Below are 20,209 nucleotides of genomic sequence, written 5' to 3'. Positions count from 1 at the left end.
CTTGATGCCAGTTTGGGGCATGCAGGAGGCAGCCGATCAGTTATACTCTCTCATTGATGTTTCTCTCTCTCTCTCCCTCTCCCTTCCTCTCTGAAAGAAAAAAACCACACATGCACAAAAAACAAAACAAAAAATTAAAAAAGATACTTTGTGTGTTCCTAAGGGAAAGAACAAAACCCAAAAGCCAGTTTGTGCTGTTGGAGACAATGTTGTGGGGTTTAGGACAGAATCTTACCAATCAGGGGGCAGTGTTGGCTCTGGGCATGTGACACAGAAGCTGATTCTTTTTTGTGGAATGGGAAGAAATTTTAATATTTAGTGTCTTTTAGGAAGTAAAGCAAAATACTATTAGGCTACTTAAATACTATTTGTAACAAAATTAAAAGTGAATAACTTTAACTAAAAACATGAAAAGCATAATATGGCAGGGACTGTAAGTAACCAATTTCCAGGTCAACTTGTATTTAATCAGCCTTGTTTACCTTACAGGTGTGCTCTTCTCATTTAACATTGTCAGCTAATATTTGCTTCTGAAAATTACGGTCTCTTTGACTTATTTAGGAATGTGAGGCATATTCAGACAGAATTGGTAAAGTCAGATCAGAATAGCTGTATGCCAAATAATGGTTTCTTACTTTGGAAGACTGATAACTCTCCGTATTTCACTTAATTGTGAGATGTAGGGAAGTAAGAATGCTACTCTATTATTATCTTTGTGCTCATGTTAATCTTAAGAAGAACTTTACTCTGATAGAATTTATAACAGGTATTAAAAACTCTAAGGAAGCATGTATTATACAAATAGATTATAAGTTTTAGTGGGGCAGGGTAAACTAGTATCTGTAGCTATTAAACATGCCCTGATCATTTATTTTATTGGTCCAGTGATCTGAGATATGAATAGTTGACCCAGAGGTCAATTTTCACATGAATGCTGTAGCTTCATCAAGAAGCCAACTCTGATTAATAGCACTGAGTGATGACTTAATAAAAGGTCCTATTCCCTGTGCTTATGCAGAGTGGAATAGCTTCTCTAGAGCGGCTACAAAGTGGTCTACATTTTTTAATCAAGAATTCTGTTTCCTAAGTAAACTTATACTTGTGGTTTGGAGGGTGAAGATCAGAATGACATCACCAACTATGATAATAATGGCTAACCCTTAGTGAACATTTACTGTGTGCCAGGTACTCTCTTGAGTGCTTTAAATTTTTAAAATTTCATTTAATCGTCTCAACAGTCCTGTGATGTGTATGTACGATTTGTTATTCCCATTTTTGGATTAGGAAAATGCCAAAGCCTTTAGGACCATGATTAGTATTTAAGGCACAGAAAGATGCTGCAGATGCTCCCTTTACACAATTTTTCCCTTCTGTAAAATGAGTGTTAGGGTGGAATGGAAAGAGATTAGGGGTGCTCTAAAAGGTTTCTTCTAGTTAAAAAAAATCTAAGAATCTTAAGAGTTCCTTAAGTACTAATATTATGATTTGTACCTCTAGGACACACAATTGTCAACTTTTGATAAACTCATAGACTTTCCAGCTGAAAAGAATTCTAAGAAAATTGTCCAGACTTTCTCCTTTTACTGAAGAGGAAATGGAGCACAGTAGCTCATATAGAGTATTACACAAATGGCTTATTAGTATAGTGGTCCCTTAATATCCATGGGGGATTAGTTCCAGGATCCCCTTTGGATACCAAAATCTGTGGCTGTTCAACTTTCTTGTATGAAATGGCATAGTATTTGCACTTGCAGAAATGGAGGTTTGACTGTAGTAGAGCAAAGCTATGTTCGGCGACTTGCCACCCTAGTATATTAATTAATTGATGTCTCAATATTAGAAAATTGCTTTAACATCAAAGTTGTCATAGACATTTTTATCTCTGTATAATGAGTTAAAATTTGGAAATAGGATTTTACATATTACTCTTTTCAAGTTTCAGGAGATGTCAGGGAAATAAAGATTGCAAAAAGTAGCTTTTCAAATATTGAATTTGTTTACTTCTGCATGTCATGCTAACGTATTGAAGATGAGCTAACAGGAGGACGTTTGTAAATGGACTCATCTAAGATGTGGTATTTGTAGACTCTGAGGCCCTATTGTTGGGAGAGTGTCAGGGTTACCTTCAGATTCTCATCTATCTGGCTGTTGCAAAGCATGTGTTGTGCAAAGGTGGGACTTCATTAGCCAAACTGCTCTAAATAGGAGTTACCTTGTTTTGAGTTTTATGTTTTTTTCTGTGTAATAGAATACAATACCATATGTAATGGTAGCTACTTTCAGTAAGATTTATGTAAAATGTCAAACCAATGCCTGGCATATAGTAAGGATTTTATAAATGGCAGCTGATAGATTATTTTATACATTTTCTTGTATGTGTGCATTTTGAAATTTCTTTAACCTCCAGGCTGAATGAAGAATTATGAACAACCCCTTTTGTTACTCCAGAGAACCAGAAATTGTAAATGAAAAGTGTCAGAGGCATCAGTACATGCAGTTTTCTGAGAAATGCCTCTACTCTATTTCCATAGAAACACTAATGACCTGACTCATCAAACCTAACTCCTTCCTAAACAGTTTCCACCTTCTGATTCTGTAGTCACAGCCTTGAAGCTATGTACTGTTTTTGTTTTTTAAAAATGTCTTAAAATTGAAATATATTATAATCTTGGATTGGCTTTTCTGCCTTCAGTCTGGTTTCAAGGCTGAAGCCTGAAAAACTGTATGAAAGGTGATGTAGGTTGATGAGATGGAAGTTATTAATGTTTCCATAGAAATGTAGACACTTCTTGTAAGTGGCATTTAAGCTGAGCAAATATATGGCACAGTAGGTTATATAATTGAGAATCCTTGCCTTCCCCCCCTTCACTCCTTTTATTTGCCCCTAAAATTTTATGTCAAGAAAATAACATTAGGAAAAGGGCATTGTTTTGGTTGCACTTTTAAAAATGTGACCTTAAAAAAAAAATGTGACCTTAACATTTGTAGATGGGGAAAGGGAAATATGACTTGAAGCTCTGCCAGCCAGCTTTTGCTGTATGGACTTGTGATTCTATCTTCCTGCATTGAAAAGCATTTTCTGTTATTCCTGAGATATGGTTTGTCATGTTGCCTGTGAGAAGAAAAAGCTAATGGCCCATGTGGCACCCCATTCACTGGAAAGAAAGGAAAGAGGCAGATGTGAATTTAATGCTCAGCCAATGGAAGAAAAAGTATTTCTGTGTCTGGTTGGGTCTAGGACAACTTGAAGGCTGTAAACCTGGCTGTAAGGCAGACCGTGGTCTGGCTAGTTCAGGGGTGGGCAAACTTTTTGACTCGAGGGCCACAATGGGTTCTTAAACTGGACCGGAGGGCCGGAACAAAAGCATGGATGGAGTGTTTGTGTGAACTAATATAAATTCAAAGTAAACATCATTACATAAAAGGGTATAGTCTTTTTTTTTTTTTTTTTAGTTTTATTCATTTCAAACAGGCCGGATCTGGCCTGTGGGGCCGTAGTTTGCCCACGGCTGGGCTAGTTAATGTTTGTTACTCAAAAAAACAAAAATAAAGGAACAAAACCCACAACAAAAACAACCCCCTCTCCCCCATTCCTTCTCAAGCCTCTATCCAAGCAATTCATTGTACCAAAAGGAGCCTGGAAGATGGAGTTGGAGGAGGGCCTTGAAAATGGGAAGAGTTCCTAGAATTTAAGGAGCTGTGGATGGTTTGTCATATGTATGTTGGCTACCCCCACAAAGCTCTTTTTTGTCTCTCTTTTTTAGTTCCCTGTGCTTTTAGTTTACTGGTTGAAATTTGGAGCCTCTATATTGAAGTAGTCAGAGTTGGACTGGTATTGACAAACTTCCTAGGTGTATACATTTATTTTCTTTCCTCAGTGACTGTTGCCTATAGAAAAAAGCCCTAATCTCCCCTGAATGGCAGTTAAAAACCCTTTATGATATGGTGCTAGCTAGGGTTCCTGTCAAATCAAATTGCCAGGTGACATTATGTTTCCTCTCTCTGTTTATGCCTTTTACATGTGGCTTTCTCAAATAGGCCTATTTGTCTGGTGAATGCTTATTCCTTCCATATGCCCCTGACCCCATGGTTGCTGCTTCTGCTCGCTCACTGATAGCGATATACTGACCTAACTGTATCATCTCACTGAATCCTCACAACAATCTACAGATGAGGAAATTGGCTCAGAGAGGTGAAGACACTTTCTAAGCTAACACACATGTAGTAAGAGATGGTGTCAGGACTCAAACCTATTCTCATATCAAAATTTATGCTCTTACTACTCTGCATTGCATTCCAGTTGCATCTTGTCCATCTGTCTCTATCTGTCCATCATTCACTCTCTACAGTTAATTTTTTAAAAAGGTTATTATTTATTTCACTATCTTTACTTTATTTGGCTTACATCTGTTTTAATTTTAATAATATATGTAATATAAATTTTACCTTTTTAATCATTTTAAGTGTACAGTTCAGTGGCATTAAATATATTCATATTGTACTTATAGTTAATTTTTGTCTGTTCATTCTCTGATAGTAGGGTCAGTCTTGTATCTTCCATGCCCAGGGCCTGCTACAGTGTGGGCAGGTACCTAACATTTGAAGGAATAAGTGATTGTATTTGAAAACTGATGGAAATATTTTTCTGATAACAACTGATACACTTATAAATTGGATAATAAGTAACATTAGCATATGCATTTCCATAGTTCATTTTCTTTAAAGTTGCACCAGAGTCCAAAAGGTGACATAACAAATTTAGCAGAATGGAAGACTTCTTTCTAGTTTTACCTTGTCCTTTGTAATAGCCCCTGGCCTTATGTGGCTACCTTAATTAATTAAAATTAAGTAAAGTTAAAAATTCAGCGACTCACCCTGGCTAGTGTGGCTCAGTTGGTTGTGCATTGTTTTGTGTACTGAAAAGTCACAGATTGGATTCTTGCCCGGGTTTTGGGCTTGATCTCCCCCATAGGGGGCGTGCAGGAGGCAGCTGATTGTTTTGCTCTCATATCGATGTTTCTATCTCTCTCCCTCTCCCTTCCTCTCTCACCAAAAATCAGTAAAAATACTTTTTACAGAATTCAGTTCCTCAGACACAGTATGCACATTCCAAGTGCTCAGTACCCACATGTGGCCAGAGGCCTACCATATTGGACAAAGAACATTTCCACTGTAGGAATTTCTATTGGATATCACTCTTTCTAGACTTTAAAGGCAGAGAATAGTGAACTGTTATTTTCTCTTAGAACTGATACTTTTGCAAGAAATTCATAGTGGTGTAGTACTATTGCTTTCTGGAGAAAGAAGTAATTTCTCAACATTTACTGAGCAATTTTTCCTGGGATCCTGGGACATGTTTCAGCCCTGGGACTGTGGCTATAGATAAGGCTGAGACCAGATCTGCCTGAAAGAAGGACACAGCATTTCATTGGGGACCTATCATAGTTAGGGGAGACAAAGCAAATGGGAAACTGATACAAATGACCAGAGCTGGCTGGTCCGGAAAGGACCAGTGACTGACTGTTGTATATCAGTACAGATCCTGGGTAAAGATTTTTAGCTTTTTGTTGGGGATTATGGAAAACAACTCCCTCTAGAATCTGAATTCACAATCAGTGGCCCTGATCATGATCAGTGTTATGGGAAGCACAGGGAACTGTGGGAGCATAGTGTAGGGATGCCTAATTAACCAGAGCAGTTTCAAAATCCTTTTAGAACCTTGACTTCGTTCTGGAACCTCTGCTTCATTTTATATCTCACATTTAAAATTACAGTATATAAAACTTGAATTATAGTTGACTGGGTGAAATAATATACCTCATATCTAATTACTAGTAAGACATTTTAATTTCAAATTTGCAGGTCTGTTTTACTTTTCTTGGATTTTAAAACCAGTTTTTTTTCTCTCTTCTTTTTCAAAAGTTCCTGAAAATCCAGTAGCTTCAGTTATTGTATCTGTAGTGCCTAACTTGGACTTGATTGTGTGTGGGGAGAGAGGGGGAAGGGTTAGAAACTTGACCTGAGTCCTGACATCAGAATGGTGAATGAGAGTTGGCTCAGGTGGAAAAAATAGTATGTGCAAATGAATGGAGGCTAAAGAAGATGTTGAATTCAGAGAGCTAATTGTACGGGCATACCTCGGAAATATTGCTGGTTTGGTTCCAGAGCACCACAATAAAGCGAGCATCCCAATAAAACGAGTCATAATCTTTTTGCTGGTCTGTGTGTGGGGTCTTGCCTTCAATTTCTAAAAAAGGCAACCTTTCTGAAGCTCAATAAAGCAAAGTGCAATAAAACAACATATGCCTATTGTTCGGTATGGATGGAGTATACTACTACACTGTAGGGTGGGGTAGGATGAGAAGCAAGAGATAAAGTTGGAGTGGCAGATCATGAAGGATATTTGTGTGTATAATTTCTGTTTGGTGGAAAGATATGATTTTTTATTACAGTTGTAGAATTTTACCTTTTAAGGGCCTCACCTTAATTTTGCCTGTGGGCTGCTAAGGCTTCAAAATAGACTGAGTGGTTGTGGATCCCTGACCAGGATCCAGGTCTTTATTAAACCATGCTACCTTCCTACTGTCAAATTAATTTAAAACATTCCTAGAATAACATTTAACTATTTTTGTAAAAGACACATTGTAGATTACAATTAGCTAGTGTTTCAGGCTTGAATTTGTTTACTGGCATTACCCATAAAATTTGTTCACATTTATAAAAAAAAAAAGGGTACTCAAATTTTAAAATTATTTTGTGTAAATACATACTTTTATAGTCAAAATAGTAAATAAAGAAAAAGATAAGTAACTTTTTAACCTGTCACTGTATTCACAGATTGAGGAGTCGCTGATATTTTTCTTTTTTCTTTTTTTTTTTTTAGAGGAAATGTTTTTAATTTTTTTTTTTAAATACATTTTATTGATTTTTCACAGAGAAGAAGGGAGAGAGACAGAGAGCCAGAAACATCGATGAGAGAGAAACATCGATCAGCTGCCTCCTGCACATCTCCCACTGGGGATGTGCACGCAACCCAAGTACATGCCCTTGACAGGAATCGAACCCGGGACCTCTCAGTCCACAGGCCGACGCTCTATCCACTGAGCCAAACCGGTCTCGGCAATATTTTTTTCTTTTTGCCAAATGCCTATTGGAGAAAAGCTTGTCAACTGGATCTTTCTTTGATTTAAAGAAATTTCCTAGACTTATCGATCACTTTCCACAAAGTAGATGATTTTTGTATAGTCTCCAAATGCATATTGAACAAGATGGTTATTTTTGCCCCATTTCAGGAACTAGGCATAAAGTAGTTAATTAAACAAAGATAGTGGAAAATCTGGGATTTGAATCCAACTCTAACTCAGACCAATGTCCTTTTCACCAGGCATCTGTCTTCTAAGTTAAAATGTGGTAAGTGAATATAAACTTTGCACTAGATTTTAGATGACTTATGAGCATGCTGACTTGTTGATACATCTGTTTCTTTTTTATCCCATTTTTTTTTAAATATATTTTATTGATTTTTCACAGAGAGGAAGGGAGAGAGATAGAGAGTTAGAAACATCGATGAGAGAGAAACATCGATCAGCTGCCTCCTGCACATCTCCCACTGGGGATGTGCCCGCAACCCAGGTACATGCCCTTGACCGGAATCGAACCTGGGACCTTTCAGTCCACAAGCCGACGCTCTATCCACTGAGCCAAACCGGTTTCGGCCCATTTTAAAGTAATTTAAGTCACCAGCCAAGACCCTGGATTTTTCAGAATATTTCCTAATCTGTTTAATGTGTTGTAATCTGTAAGGCAGATGGTTTTGTGAGTATATTTGTGTATTTATGTGGCTTAGGAGTCTGCTTTTTACTGAACAACTCTGATAGCCTTTGTGTTGAATTGAATTGAACACACATTGGGGTTACTTCTAGCAGTGATTTGCATTCTTCTAGTTAGGAATCATTTTGCTAGCTAGATCTGTTTCCTGAGAATCTGGGTGAGATCCTGAGGATGGTCACCAGATCTAGCCATTCCATGGACTTTATCATCAGGAGGTGGGATTAGCATTGTTCTCCATATCTTCTCAGGCCTCATGCTCTAATGGTGATCTGTAAAACCAGAGACAACATTATTAGCCAGTGGTCTCAGGGCTGGTGGGCGGATTTTAGACATACTTACTGAATTCCATAATCAGTGCTCTTTGTGACTGTGAAAGGAATTTGTTTTAAGGCAAATATAAAGAGTCCTCCTTTCCTCAGGAGGTAGCATACACCTGGGATCATGGCATCAAGTAATTTACAGTCTCAACATATAAAAAGGATTCAAGAATCACAGCATGGTCTTGACTGGGTAGTACAGCTGGTTAGAGTGTCATCCCGATATGCCCAGGTTGCAGGTTCCATCCCTTGTCAGGGCACATAAAAGAAGCAACCAACGAATGCATAAATTAGTGGAAGAACAAATTAAAGTCTCTCTCTCTCTCTCTCTCTCTCTCTCTCTCTGACACACACATACACACACTCTCACTGATACACACTCTCAGGTAAATAAATAAAATTATAGTATATACTAAAGTGACATTAGTGATGTTTCATCCCAGGTCTTTGAAGGTGACATCATGAATAGACCTTCCTATAATATGCTCTTTGCTACCACAGACACAGCACTGGATTGGATTATCCCTAGGGATTAGTTAGTAATAGCTCACATATGTTGAGCTCTGACTTTGTCAAATACTGTGCAAAGCCTTTACATTCACTATCTCATTTGACAGACCTGTAAGGTAGATGCTGTTGTTAATCCCTATTTATTAAGGTTAGGATCCATCCTTCTTGGGTCATATGGACTGAAAGTGTTAAAGGGATAAGTCTCCAAAGAAAAATCAGGATGCCATTAACAGAAGAAGGGGGGCATGGTTGCTAGGCAGATAAAAGCAATAGATGGCCAGCCAGTTTCACTATTTTTAGGATTTTCTTTTTTTTTAGTCACCCTCTCTTTGTATTTTATCTAGTTACTCTGAGTTCAGAATGTTGTTTGTTTTCAAAAAAATGCATTGGGCCCAGCTGGTGTGCCTCAGTGGTGGGGCGTCGTCGAACTGTGAACCAGGAGGTCACAGTTCGATTCCTGGTCGGGCAACATGCCCAGGTTGTGGGCTCCATCCCCAGTGGGGGGGCATGCAGGAGGCAATCGATCAATGATTCTCTCTTATCATTGATGTTTCTATCTCTCCCTCTCCCTTCATCTCTGAAATAAATAAAAAAAATATTTTAAAAAATGCACTGGGCTTTGTTCTTCCTTGATACTCTAGTAGAGTCCTTTCATTTAATGTCCAGAATCTGAGGTCCAGAATAGGGCATGACTTGCTTGAAGTCAAATAACTAAGCTAAAAATGATTTGGACTAGAATTAGGAGAGGTCTAATTTTATCATTATACTACTCTGCCTTCTAGTCCTTTTGTCCTATTTTTGAGTCAGTTTATATTAAATCAGTGTTTATTCTCAGTTTTACTTCTGGCAGGATGTTTAATATTGAATCTATGTGGAATGATGAGTTATTTCCTCATTACTTGGCATCTCTCCACAGCTTTCTTGATTCCCAGTGTCTTTATGTAGAAAGGCTTTAAAGTTGCTCTGAGGTGAGACTTTTCATCATCTCAGTCACTTTTAGCAGCTTCTAAACTCTGGTGTTTCAGATCAGATTTTCTCATTTATAGCTTCCACACACTTTTAGGGCTAGACTTTCTGATTCTGTGACTGTCTTCCCCAGACTCATCTAGAGGCAGGCTTGTGTTTTCTATTTAGTTCGTCTGCATTTGAGCATCTTCCATAATGTATTAGCAACTGTTCTAGGCATAGAAGAAGCTTCGCAGGTGGATATGGCATGGTCCCTACCCTTGAAGAGCTCATTTTCTAGTAGAAGAGGCAGATATTAATTTGTTCCTTTATCTTTTGATGAATATAGGAGGGACCTCTCCTTTTTTCTATCTTTCACAGTGGTGGTCTTTGAGCTGGGTCTTGAAGGATGAATAGTTCACCAAGTGGAGGAGGAGGAAGAAGCACAGGAAGGCAGGAAGGGATATAGCGTGTTTGGTAAATGGTGTGCTCAAAATGTTCAGGATTGCAAAGGACTTTCAAAGTTGTGATGTTTAAATACTTTACCTGCTAGTTGAATCCCTCTTCTTAACTTGACTCCCATTTGCTGGACTAGCTTCTGGTTGCCCAGCTGTGATGATAGAAAATGCTCTCATAAAAAAAAAAAAAGAAAGAAAATGCTCTCATATTCCTCTAGTCTTAGTTTTGCTCCATAATTTTTGAATTTACCATTGAGATGCTACAGTTGATGTTTATTGAACAGCTACTTTGTGCTAGACTTGTGAGAGGTAATGAAGATATAGCTGTCAACAAGACATGCCAGCTCCCTTCTCCTGTGGAACATTCTAATAGTGGAGCCAGTCAGACATTGAACAAGCAATTAATTCCTTGTTAACGAGTACACAGAGTATTATAGAAAATTGTAATGGGGTTTTGACTTTTTGAGACAAGGCTAAGGGAGACAAAAGAAAAAAGGCTTTTCTAAGAAATATGTGAACTGATGATGATTAGAAAGCAAACTGGAGAAAGTAGGCAGTCAATATAGGAGAATTGACTAAAAAAAGAATTTTAACAACTATATATAGAACACTTACTATGTGTTTGCCATTCACTGTGCTTGATTTTTCTTTTCAGTGTGATAGTTACACACCAATCAGACAGATGTAGCTCAGGCCTTTTGGGCTTGAAATCTGCTTTGAGAGGTACTTCTTCTAACCTGAATACCACACTTAATAATAAAAAACTGCTTCCATTTATGTGTATGAGTAAAATTCTTAAGCATTTGTAAACATTTTAAGTAAAATTATTCTGTTTGATATCTGTTGTAAGTTCATATTTTGTATATTTTGCTTTCTTTTGGATAATAATTGATAATGCTAAGTAGAACATGACAGATATTAAATGAATTGTAATTTTCCCATGAATTTTTATTCCAACTTACGTTCTTACTCATAATTATTTGTGCTGTTTATTGAGTTCCTACTGTGTGCCAAGGACTGTGCTAATGAAGCACTTTATATCAGTACTAGAGGCCTGGTGCACGAATTTGTGCATGGATGGGGCCCCATCAGGCCAGGCCGGCGGGGGTTAGGGGCTGCGGGTGGTTGGCCGACTAGCCCTGCCCCCAATCGGGGTGTTGGGGGCTGATTGGGGGCTGGATTGGTGCTGGGGGAGGTCTGATCGGGGCCCAGATCAGACTGGCTGGCTGTTGCAGTACTGGTTGGTCGTTCTGGTCATTCTGCCTTTCCAGTCGCTGGGCTTTTATATATATATATATACTAGAGGCCTGGTGCACAAAAATTTGTGCACTCGGGGGTAGGAGGGGTCCCTCAGCCCGGCCTGTGCCTTCTCGCAGTCTGGGACCCCTCGGGGGTGATCACTTGCTGGCTTAGGCCTGCTCCCCGGGGGATTGGGCCTAAGCTGGCAGTCAGACATCCCTCTGGCAGCCCGGCAGCCCTCGGGGGATGCCCACTTGCCAGTGGGGAGCAGACCTAATCTGCAGTCGGACATCCTTAGCGCTGCTGAGGAGGCAGGAGAGGCTCCCACTACCACCACTGTACTGGCAGCCATCAGCCTGGCTTGTGGCTGAGCAGAGCTCCCCGCTGTGAGAGCACACTGACCACCAGAGGGCAGCTCCTGCATTGAGCGTCTGCCCCCTGGTGGTCAGTGTGTGTTATAGTGACCATTCATTCCCAGTCTTTCTGCTGTTAGGGTCAGTTTGCATATTACCCTTTTACTATATAGGATAGAGGCCTGGTGCATGGGTGGGAGCTGGCTGGTTTGCCCTGAAGGGTGATCCAGATCAGGGTAGGGGTACCGCTTGGGTGCCTGGCCAGCCTGGATGACAGGCTGATGGCTGTTTGCAGTTGGTCACACCCACTTCAGGGTGGGGGTCCTCACTGGGGTGCCTGGCCAGTCTGGGTGAGGGGCTGAGCGCCGTTTTCAGGCTGGCGGGCGACTGAAGCTCCCAGCCTCTTTTTTTTTTCTTTCTGGGATTTATTTACCTTCTATAGCTGTCACTGGAGCCGAGAGCTGGCTCCAGCTCTGAGGCTGTGGCTGGCTGAAAGCAGGTATCTGGGTTTGTTTAGCTTCTATAATTGAAACTCTGTTGCCATCACTGGCGCTCTAAGCTCTGAGCCTGCTGGCTGGGGAAAGCAGGTTTCTGGGTTTGTTTAGCTTCTATAATTGCAACATTGTTACATCTGGAGCTCAGAGCTGGGCTGCGGCAGGAGGGGAACCTTGACTTCCTCCGTCACTGGAGCAAGCAAGCCTCATGTTCGCTTCAGCTGCCTGGCTGTTGGCCGACATCTTGGTTGGCAGTTAATTTGCATATCTTGCTGATTAGCCAATGGGGAAGGTAGCGAAATTACAGTTAATTACCATGTTTTTCTGTTATTAGATAGGATATAGATTTCACTTAATCCTCATTCTGGTAAGTGCTGTTACTATCCATTTTTTTTTTTAATTGATTAAGATATTACATATGTGTACCCTCTACCCCCCCCCCCCCCGCCCATCCCCTCACCCCCCCGTTGTCCGTGTCCATTGGTTAGGCCTATATGCTTGCATATAAGTCCTTTGGTTGATCCTTCCCCCTTGCCCCCACCCTCCCCTACCTTCCCTCCAAGGCCCGACAGTCCAATCAAAGCCTCTCCGTCTCTGGATCAGTCCTTGTTCATCAGTTTATGTTGTTCATTATATTCCACAAATAAGTGAGATCTTGTGGTATTTATCCGCTCTCCAGTTCCATCGATGCTGTGGCAAATGGTAAGAGTTCCTTTTTCTTCTTCCTCTTCTTAAAGAATACCTTTCAGCATTTCATATAATGCTGGTTTGGTGGTGATGAACTCCTTTAGCTTTTCCTTATCCGTGAAGCTCTTTATCTGACCTTCAATTCTGAATGATAACTTTGCTGGATAAAGTAATCTTGGTTGTAGGTTCTTGGTATTCATCACTTTGAATATTTCTTGCCACTCTCTTCTGGCCTGCATGGTTTCTGTTGAGAAATCAGCTGACAGTCGGATGGGTACTCCCTTGTAGGTAACTGACTGTCTTTCTCTTGCTGCTTTTAAGATTCTCTCCTTATCTTTTGCTCTTGGCATTTTAATTATGATGTGTCTTGGTGTGGTCCTCTTTGGATTCCTTTTGTTTGGGGTTCTCTGCGCTTCTTGGACTTGTAGGTCCATTTCTTTCACCAGGTGGGGGAAGTTTTCTGTCATTATTTCTTCAAAAAGGTTTTCAATATCTTGCCCTCTCTCTCCTTCTGGTACCCCTATAATTCTGATGTTGGTACGCTTGAAGTTGTCCCAGAGGTTCCTTACACTATCTTCATATTTTTTGAATCTCTTTTCTTTTTTCTTTTTCGGTTGGGTATTTTTTGTTTCTTTGTATTTCAAATCTTTGACTTGATTCTTGGGATCCTCTTGTCTGCTGTTGGGTCTCTGTAAAATATTCTTTATTTCAGTCAGTGTATGCTTAATTTCTAGTTGGTCCTTTTTCATGTCCTCCATGGTCTCACTATACTCCTTGAGGGATTCATTAAATTTATCGGCGGTTTCCATAAAATTCTTGAAAAACCTTATAAACATGGCCTTGAACTCTATATCCAGTCGTTTGTCCTCCTCCGTTTCTGACAATTGTGACCTGTTTCTCTGTCTCCACATTTTGGCTGCTTCCCTGTGTTGATAGAGTGTCCCTGCACGCCAGGTGTCCTGTGGGGCCCAGTGGCTCAGCCTCCCCAGTTACCTGGGGTGGACACTCTTGGTGCACTCTTGGTGCCTTGGTTGTTGTAGGATCACTGGGAGGAATTGACCTCCAGGCCAATTGGCTGTGGGAAGCAGCTGTGTCTGAAGTGGGAGAATGGTCCCCCTCTGACCACTGGGTACAGTGGCTCCTGGATCTAAGGAGGTGCTAATTCAGCCCCTGCCTGAGGCCTCACAGCCGGAGCCACCACGAAGAGGCTCAGCTGTGAAGCAATGCAAGCCGCTGCAGGGCCTTGGGCCTTCACTTGGAAGTTCCGGGTCTGGCTGGCCCGGCTGCAGTTAGGTAATTATCAGGTTGCAAAGGGCCGGGGCATTCACATGCAAAAGCCTCTGCCGCAGCCTGGGTGGGGCGGGGTCTCAGGGAGTCAAAAGGCCGGAGAAAGAAGCAATGGCTGATTCTCCGCGCCCGGAGTCGCGCGTCTCAGTGTCCCGGTAATGGCTGCAAGCACCTCTGAGGGAAATCCACCCTCAAGTTCGCCCGCTGCCGCCTGAGAGAGCAGCCTCTCCCCGTATGTGTCCTGGGTCCCCAGAGACTTCCCAGAACCGGAGATCAGAGCAGTCGGGAGCTTGTGATTCAAAAAGACAGCCGCGTCCTCAGGTGCCACCCCCTTTCCGCGCGCGCGAGCCGCCGCTGTACCTCTGCACTCAGCCTCCGCAGCTCCTCTGGCTCTCAGCGTGCTTTTCTTGTCTTCTAGTTGTAGAAATTACACTCAGCCAGCCTTCCTGTTGTTCTGGACGATGTTTGCTCCGTCCTTTGGGATAATTTTCAATTGCTGTGGGAGGCGACTATTTCCTGGTGTTTATCTATGCCACCATCTTAGTTTCTCTCCATTTTTTTATATAAAGGTAATGAAATGGAAGTTCAGAGAGCAATATATATATTAGCTAAAGTTACAGAACTAAGATTTAAATTCAAATTTGACTTGAGTCTGGATTTTAAAAAATACTACATGATATTTGCATTTTTATATTTGGTGTCACATTGGAGTAATTCACAAATCACAATCTTTTTTTCCTATTGTTTTCTCTTTAGGTTTTTGTCAGGATGACTTGGCAGAGCTCGACCCAGGCACTAGTAAGTTCTGAATGTTCCCCAGTGTTTGTGACTAAAAAAGGATGTGTATGTGTACTTTAAAATGTATAATAAAATCTGAGTCAATAAAGGTCATGGATAGTCCTTTATTGACTCAGATTTTATTTTCACTTTAATTTATAATTATGGGGAGGGCATTGTATCTTTTCTAGTTATGCTTTCTTTTTCTTTTCCTGATAGTATTCAGTGGCCAGGATTGAGCCCATTCATAGAACATTGGTTTGCTTAAAATTTCTATTTAATTCTAATCTACTTTCCCTGTCCATCCATCTTCCTACGAAACCAGTAACAACAAATATTGTACTTTCATTTATGTACACATACAACCATATGCCTTCAACCACTTTTCTAAAGTATTGACTAGTTTTGACATAATTTCTTTCAGAGAAGGATTATGTTTGGTTTAGATATTTAAAATTGGTAACTTTTATACCAGAGTTTAATTTCTGAAGGGCCGTCATCTGCATTCTTAAAGGGATGATATGAGAGTAATTATTTCAAGGTCTAATTAAATGATGCTTTTCAGGACTATGTAAGTCTTTTTTTCCTTCTTCTTCTTTTAAGTAGTTTATTGACTTTTAGAAAGAGGAAGGGAGAGGGGGAGAGAGAGAAACATGGATGTGAGAACACAACATTGATTGACTGCCTCTTACATGCTCCCTACCAGGGATCCAGCCCAAAACTTGGGCATATGCCCTTGACCAGGAATTGAACCAGCAACCTCTGGGTGCATGGGATGATACTCAGCCAATTGAGCCACACTGGCCAGAGCAGGACTATGTAAATCTCGATCATAGATAATCACTTGTGTTTCCAGTGCTCACAAAATGTGGCATTTGCCCAGCCAGCATGGCTCAGTTGGTTGAGCATCAACCTACGAACTAGGAGGTTACGGTTCAATTTCCGGTCAGAGCACATTCCTGGGTTGTGGGCTCGATCCCCAGTGTGGGGTATGCAGGAGGCAGGTGATCAATGGTTCTCTCTCATCATTGATTTTCCATCTCTCTCTTCCTCTCCCTTCCTCTCTGAAATTAATCAAAATATATATTTTTTAAAATGTGGCATTCATCATTCTTGGATATTGTTATAACTATTAGAAATAGGATGTGGGAATATCCAGTGTATATAGACCTTATTTTGCTATAATGCCAAAAATCTGATGATAATTTAGATTGAGAATCCATGAGATGATCTGGAATTATTTTTCTAGTTCTGTTACATTTTAGGGTCATGGGGCTGGCTATTTGTCACCAATCTGCTGTTGGGGTAAGTGGTGAAGTTTGCCTTCTCACCATCCTGGCTAACTAATGTCATTTCTCTGACGTTGTGGACCTTCTCACATACAACGCCCCCCCCCCCCCCCCCACACACACACACACCTTAATAGTATAAACATTTATGTTTGTTTAACTAATACTTATAATTGCAAGACAAAATAAATTCCACAAAGCTTATCAAACACGTTGGAAATGGATTTGGTTTTCTAGAAGCTGGAAAGTTCGGAATCAGTTTTGTACATAGTATAGGCTTAGTTTACCCTGCTCTGCCAACTGAATTTCCAGTACTATCAGTGAACGTGCTAATTTCTCTTTGTCCTCTTATGAATAGCCTTCATTTGGGAGGAGGAAAGGTAAATTCTTGAGTTATGCTTCTTTCTTTCTTTTTTTTAAAAAAATATATTTTATTGATTTTTTACAGAGAGGAAGGGAGAGGGATAGAGAATTAGAAACATCGATGAGAGAGAAACATGAGAGAGAAACATCGATCAGCTGCCTCCTGCACACCTTCCACTGGGGATGTGCCCGCAACCAAGGTACATGCCCTTGACCGGAATCAAACCTGGGGACCCCCCCAGTCCACAGGCTGATGCTCTACCCACTGAGCCAAACCGGCCAGGGCTATGCTTCTTTCTTAAAATCATTTTTGAAAACTAGAAAGGATGTTAAGATGCCCTGTAATATTTCATACAGAACTATACATATACATAAAATATGCCAGATAATTGAGAACTCAGATATTGAGTGTTCTCTCTGCTCCAGGCCCCTTTCTGTGCTCCAGGGATACACAAGGCTACGTCCTGCCTTCATGTATTAACTATGTATTGGAAAATCTTTTCTTATTTGGAATTATTTGAAAAAACACTTTTAAAACTCTAATTTAGCACATAGTACCTAAACTTATTCTCCTTTTCTGCACTTAATAGCAATTGAAAACAAATCATGCCCATCTTCTAGGAAAGGCTCTTGTTATTTTCATAAGATTATTGTTGGATGATTCTTCTTTCTGGGCCAACTAATTCTAACTCATTTAACATTTCTGCATAGACTTTCTAGCTAGATATGTGACTTATAGAATTCTCCATCCCATGAGAATAAAGAAATATTTAATCATCTATAATAATAAAAGCATAATATGCTAAGTAGACCGGACAACCAAATGACCTTCTGGATGACCTTCTGGACGAAGCTGGGGCATGAATTTTGTGCATTGGGCCTCTAGTTTTATATATCAGTACAGAATGGAAGTCGCCTAAAAAGATCGCTTTTCTTTTAAAAGTTGTACTTAGGTTATGTGCTTAATATTCTCAATAACGCTCATATTATTTTTGTGACGTTAGTAGTATTTTGTTCTTTCTCTTGGAAGAAATACATGAAAATCTGATATTATAATAATAAATGGACAGAAATAAAAATTATTATTTTGATTTGAACCAATCTTGGGGTTCAAATGAGCATGGTCAGCCCTACTGAGTGATGGGGAATCTCAAGACTAAAATGGTCTGTATGTGTTGTGTTAAATTGGTTGTTGTTGATATTGCAAATTCCTTGGCTTCTGACTGGGAAGGAATGACATCTCCTATGTTAATACTTAATGACTTTTGCACATAAGATTGAGAACAATAGGGATTTCTTTGTGATGCATCTTGGCCATTTAGAGGTCCCAATGGCTTCCCCAATCCTCCCCAATTCCTGATACGGAAAACCTGTTCATACTTGCTTATTTTGGATGAGAAAATACCATTGTTGCTGATTTCCCATTGTGCCTGGCAGTGGTGGTAGACAGTAACTTTGGGACAACAGGTGGGATGTGTTGGAACTAGATGAGGAAGGACTTACTTTGTCCAATTCAAATGGCCTCTTTTAAAACACCTTTTCTTGTGATAGAACAGATAGGTAGCCATGTTTAGAATATGGGCACCTGCTCACACTCTGACTGCCTTCCTATGATTCCTGGGCTTCCTGAGTCCAATGTTAGGGCACAGGTTCAGGCTAAGTTCATTTCTACAAGAAGCATCTCTGTACCCTGCCTATTAGCATAAGCTAGGGACAAGGGCAGTCAAAGGTCAAGAGAAGTTCAAAACAGCATAACCTTTCTGTGCTTCTGTTTCCAAATAACCCCAGTCTGCCCTGCTCCCCGAGTTTTTTCCTCAGCCATCATGTTTACTGTGTAGTTGTAAAACCCAAGAGAACAAGGACTGACTTGATACAAGGGAAGTTAGAGAATAGAAGTCATTGTTGCTTAAAACAGGAGAAATAATTGATTTATGTTTGGGGGCCAATTAGGCTATAAAACAGGAACAGTAAAGGGATCTGTGACTTAAGGACTGCTACTTACTCTGATTTCTGCCCCACAGACAAGGGGCTCCCCAATAAAGGCTGTTAGCTTTCTAGGCTAAATTATTAATTCCTTTCATGCCTCTCAGGGATTGTAAACAGCACATAATACAGGAAAACAATTGATACTGTTCAGTCATTGGCCAGAGAGAAGGTCAAAGGGTAAATAGTTGGATTAGCAACAGCTGTTCTTCCTCCAAAGTCAAACTTTTGTCTGTTATTATCTATTTCAGCAAAGTCATTTCTGAGTTTTTGGCCTGTAAATAGTTAAATCCATTTCTCTACTTATAAAATAATTCTACAAGCAATTAGAGAGTAAACATTGACCAAAATTGAAAATACTCATTTTAATTCAGTTTTCAATGTTGAAAATGAGTATTCTTTTTGGTATGTGCTTACTGTATTGTTCGATGTTCAAAGGGTATTATCCCAAGGAAAGGAACTACTTGAAGTTAGAGTAGGTGCTTTTTAGCTCTTTTTTACCAACTGCTTAAAGATCTTGCTATAGCCCTAGCCAGTTTGGTTCAGTGGATAGAGCGTCAGTCTGCAGACTGAAGGGTCCCAGGTTCGATTCCGGTCAAGGGCACATGCCCAGGTTGCGGGTTCGGTTGTGTAGGAGGCAGCCAATCAATGATTCTCTCTCATTAGTGATGTTTCTATCTCTCTCTCCCTCTTCCTTCCTCTCTGAAATCAATAAAAATATATTTTAAAAAAAAGATATTGGGCCCTAACCGGTTTGGCTCAGTGGATAGAGCGTTGGCCTGCGGACTGAAGGGTCCCAGGTTCGATTCTGGTCAAGGGCATGTACCTTGGTTGCGGGCACATCCCCAGTGGGGAGTGTGCAGGAGGCAGCTGATCGATGTTTCTGGCTCTCTATTCCTCTCCCTTCCTCTCTGTAAAAAATCAATAAAATATATTAAAAAAAAAAAAAGAAACTTGAAAGTTAATCTTTGCCCTCTCTTGCCATACTAATAGCCACCAAACAGGGATCCATGGGTAATGGTAGGATGAACAGGCAAGAGATTTCTTCTGTGGCTCAGGTTAAGGATTTATCCATTTACCAGATAGATTCTTTCCTGAAAAAAATGAAGATAAGTTTATAAATCTCCCTTGTTTTCCCCTATGTCACCTTTCCTCCACAACATTCTGTTAGTGATTTAGGGATTTTGCATTCATAACTGTTCCAGGAGCCTGCTTCTTCAGCTGAATCTGCTAGATCACTGCTAGATCAAGTCTCCTGAATCTGACCATTTGTTGGGAAGATCTAACACTGGGCCTGGATTTCTGATAAGGATTCTTTTAAACAGAGTGGGAGTGGCGTGAGATCCAGAGCTTAGGCTGAGCTCTCATCCCCTTGACCTCTGCCCCTGTTTCAGAGTTTATACTGACTTGATAGGGACTCCCTATGGAGCCAAGAGTTTAGGACTTGTTTACAATTGATGAAAAGATAGTTGCATTCAAAAGCTGTTGTTGGGACCTTGGATAGTCAAGGATCTCTGCCATTATCTCTGGTGGGTGCAGGGAATGAACATCTGGGTCTGGAAATTTATAATGGATGACTAACAAGGAATGAGAAGAAACTCTGACACTGCAGAGGTTGCTGAAATTGTTCTTCCTAAGGGAGCAGTACTGCAGTTATATTTTTGAGAGCAGAGAAAG

The 20,209-nt window shown here is 40.3% G+C and overlaps 1 protein-coding gene across 4 annotated transcripts in view; it reads left to right on the top strand.

The window, feature by feature from the left end:
- The window catches only part of NR6A1 (nuclear receptor subfamily 6 group A member 1), a gene marked incomplete at its 3' end in the record, with an annotated part of 172,622 nt that overhangs the window by 24,495 nt on the left and 127,918 nt on the right, over positions 1 to 20,209 (top strand). For all 4 annotated transcript variants that reach the window (XM_081103288.1, XM_081103286.1, XM_081103287.1 and 1 more), the window contains exon 2: positions 14,877 to 14,918. In XM_081103288.1, the coding sequence (XP_080959414.1) occupies positions 14,877 to 14,918 (42 nt within the window). The remainder of the gene's footprint in view (positions 1 to 14,876; positions 14,919 to 20,209) is intronic.

This window comes from Myotis nattereri, assembly GCF_964212035.1.
Source record: "Myotis nattereri genome assembly, chromosome: 12".
Taxonomy (NCBI): Eukaryota; Metazoa; Chordata; class Mammalia; order Chiroptera; family Vespertilionidae; genus Myotis; species Myotis nattereri.
This window is presented reverse-complemented; position numbering and strand designations above follow the sequence as displayed.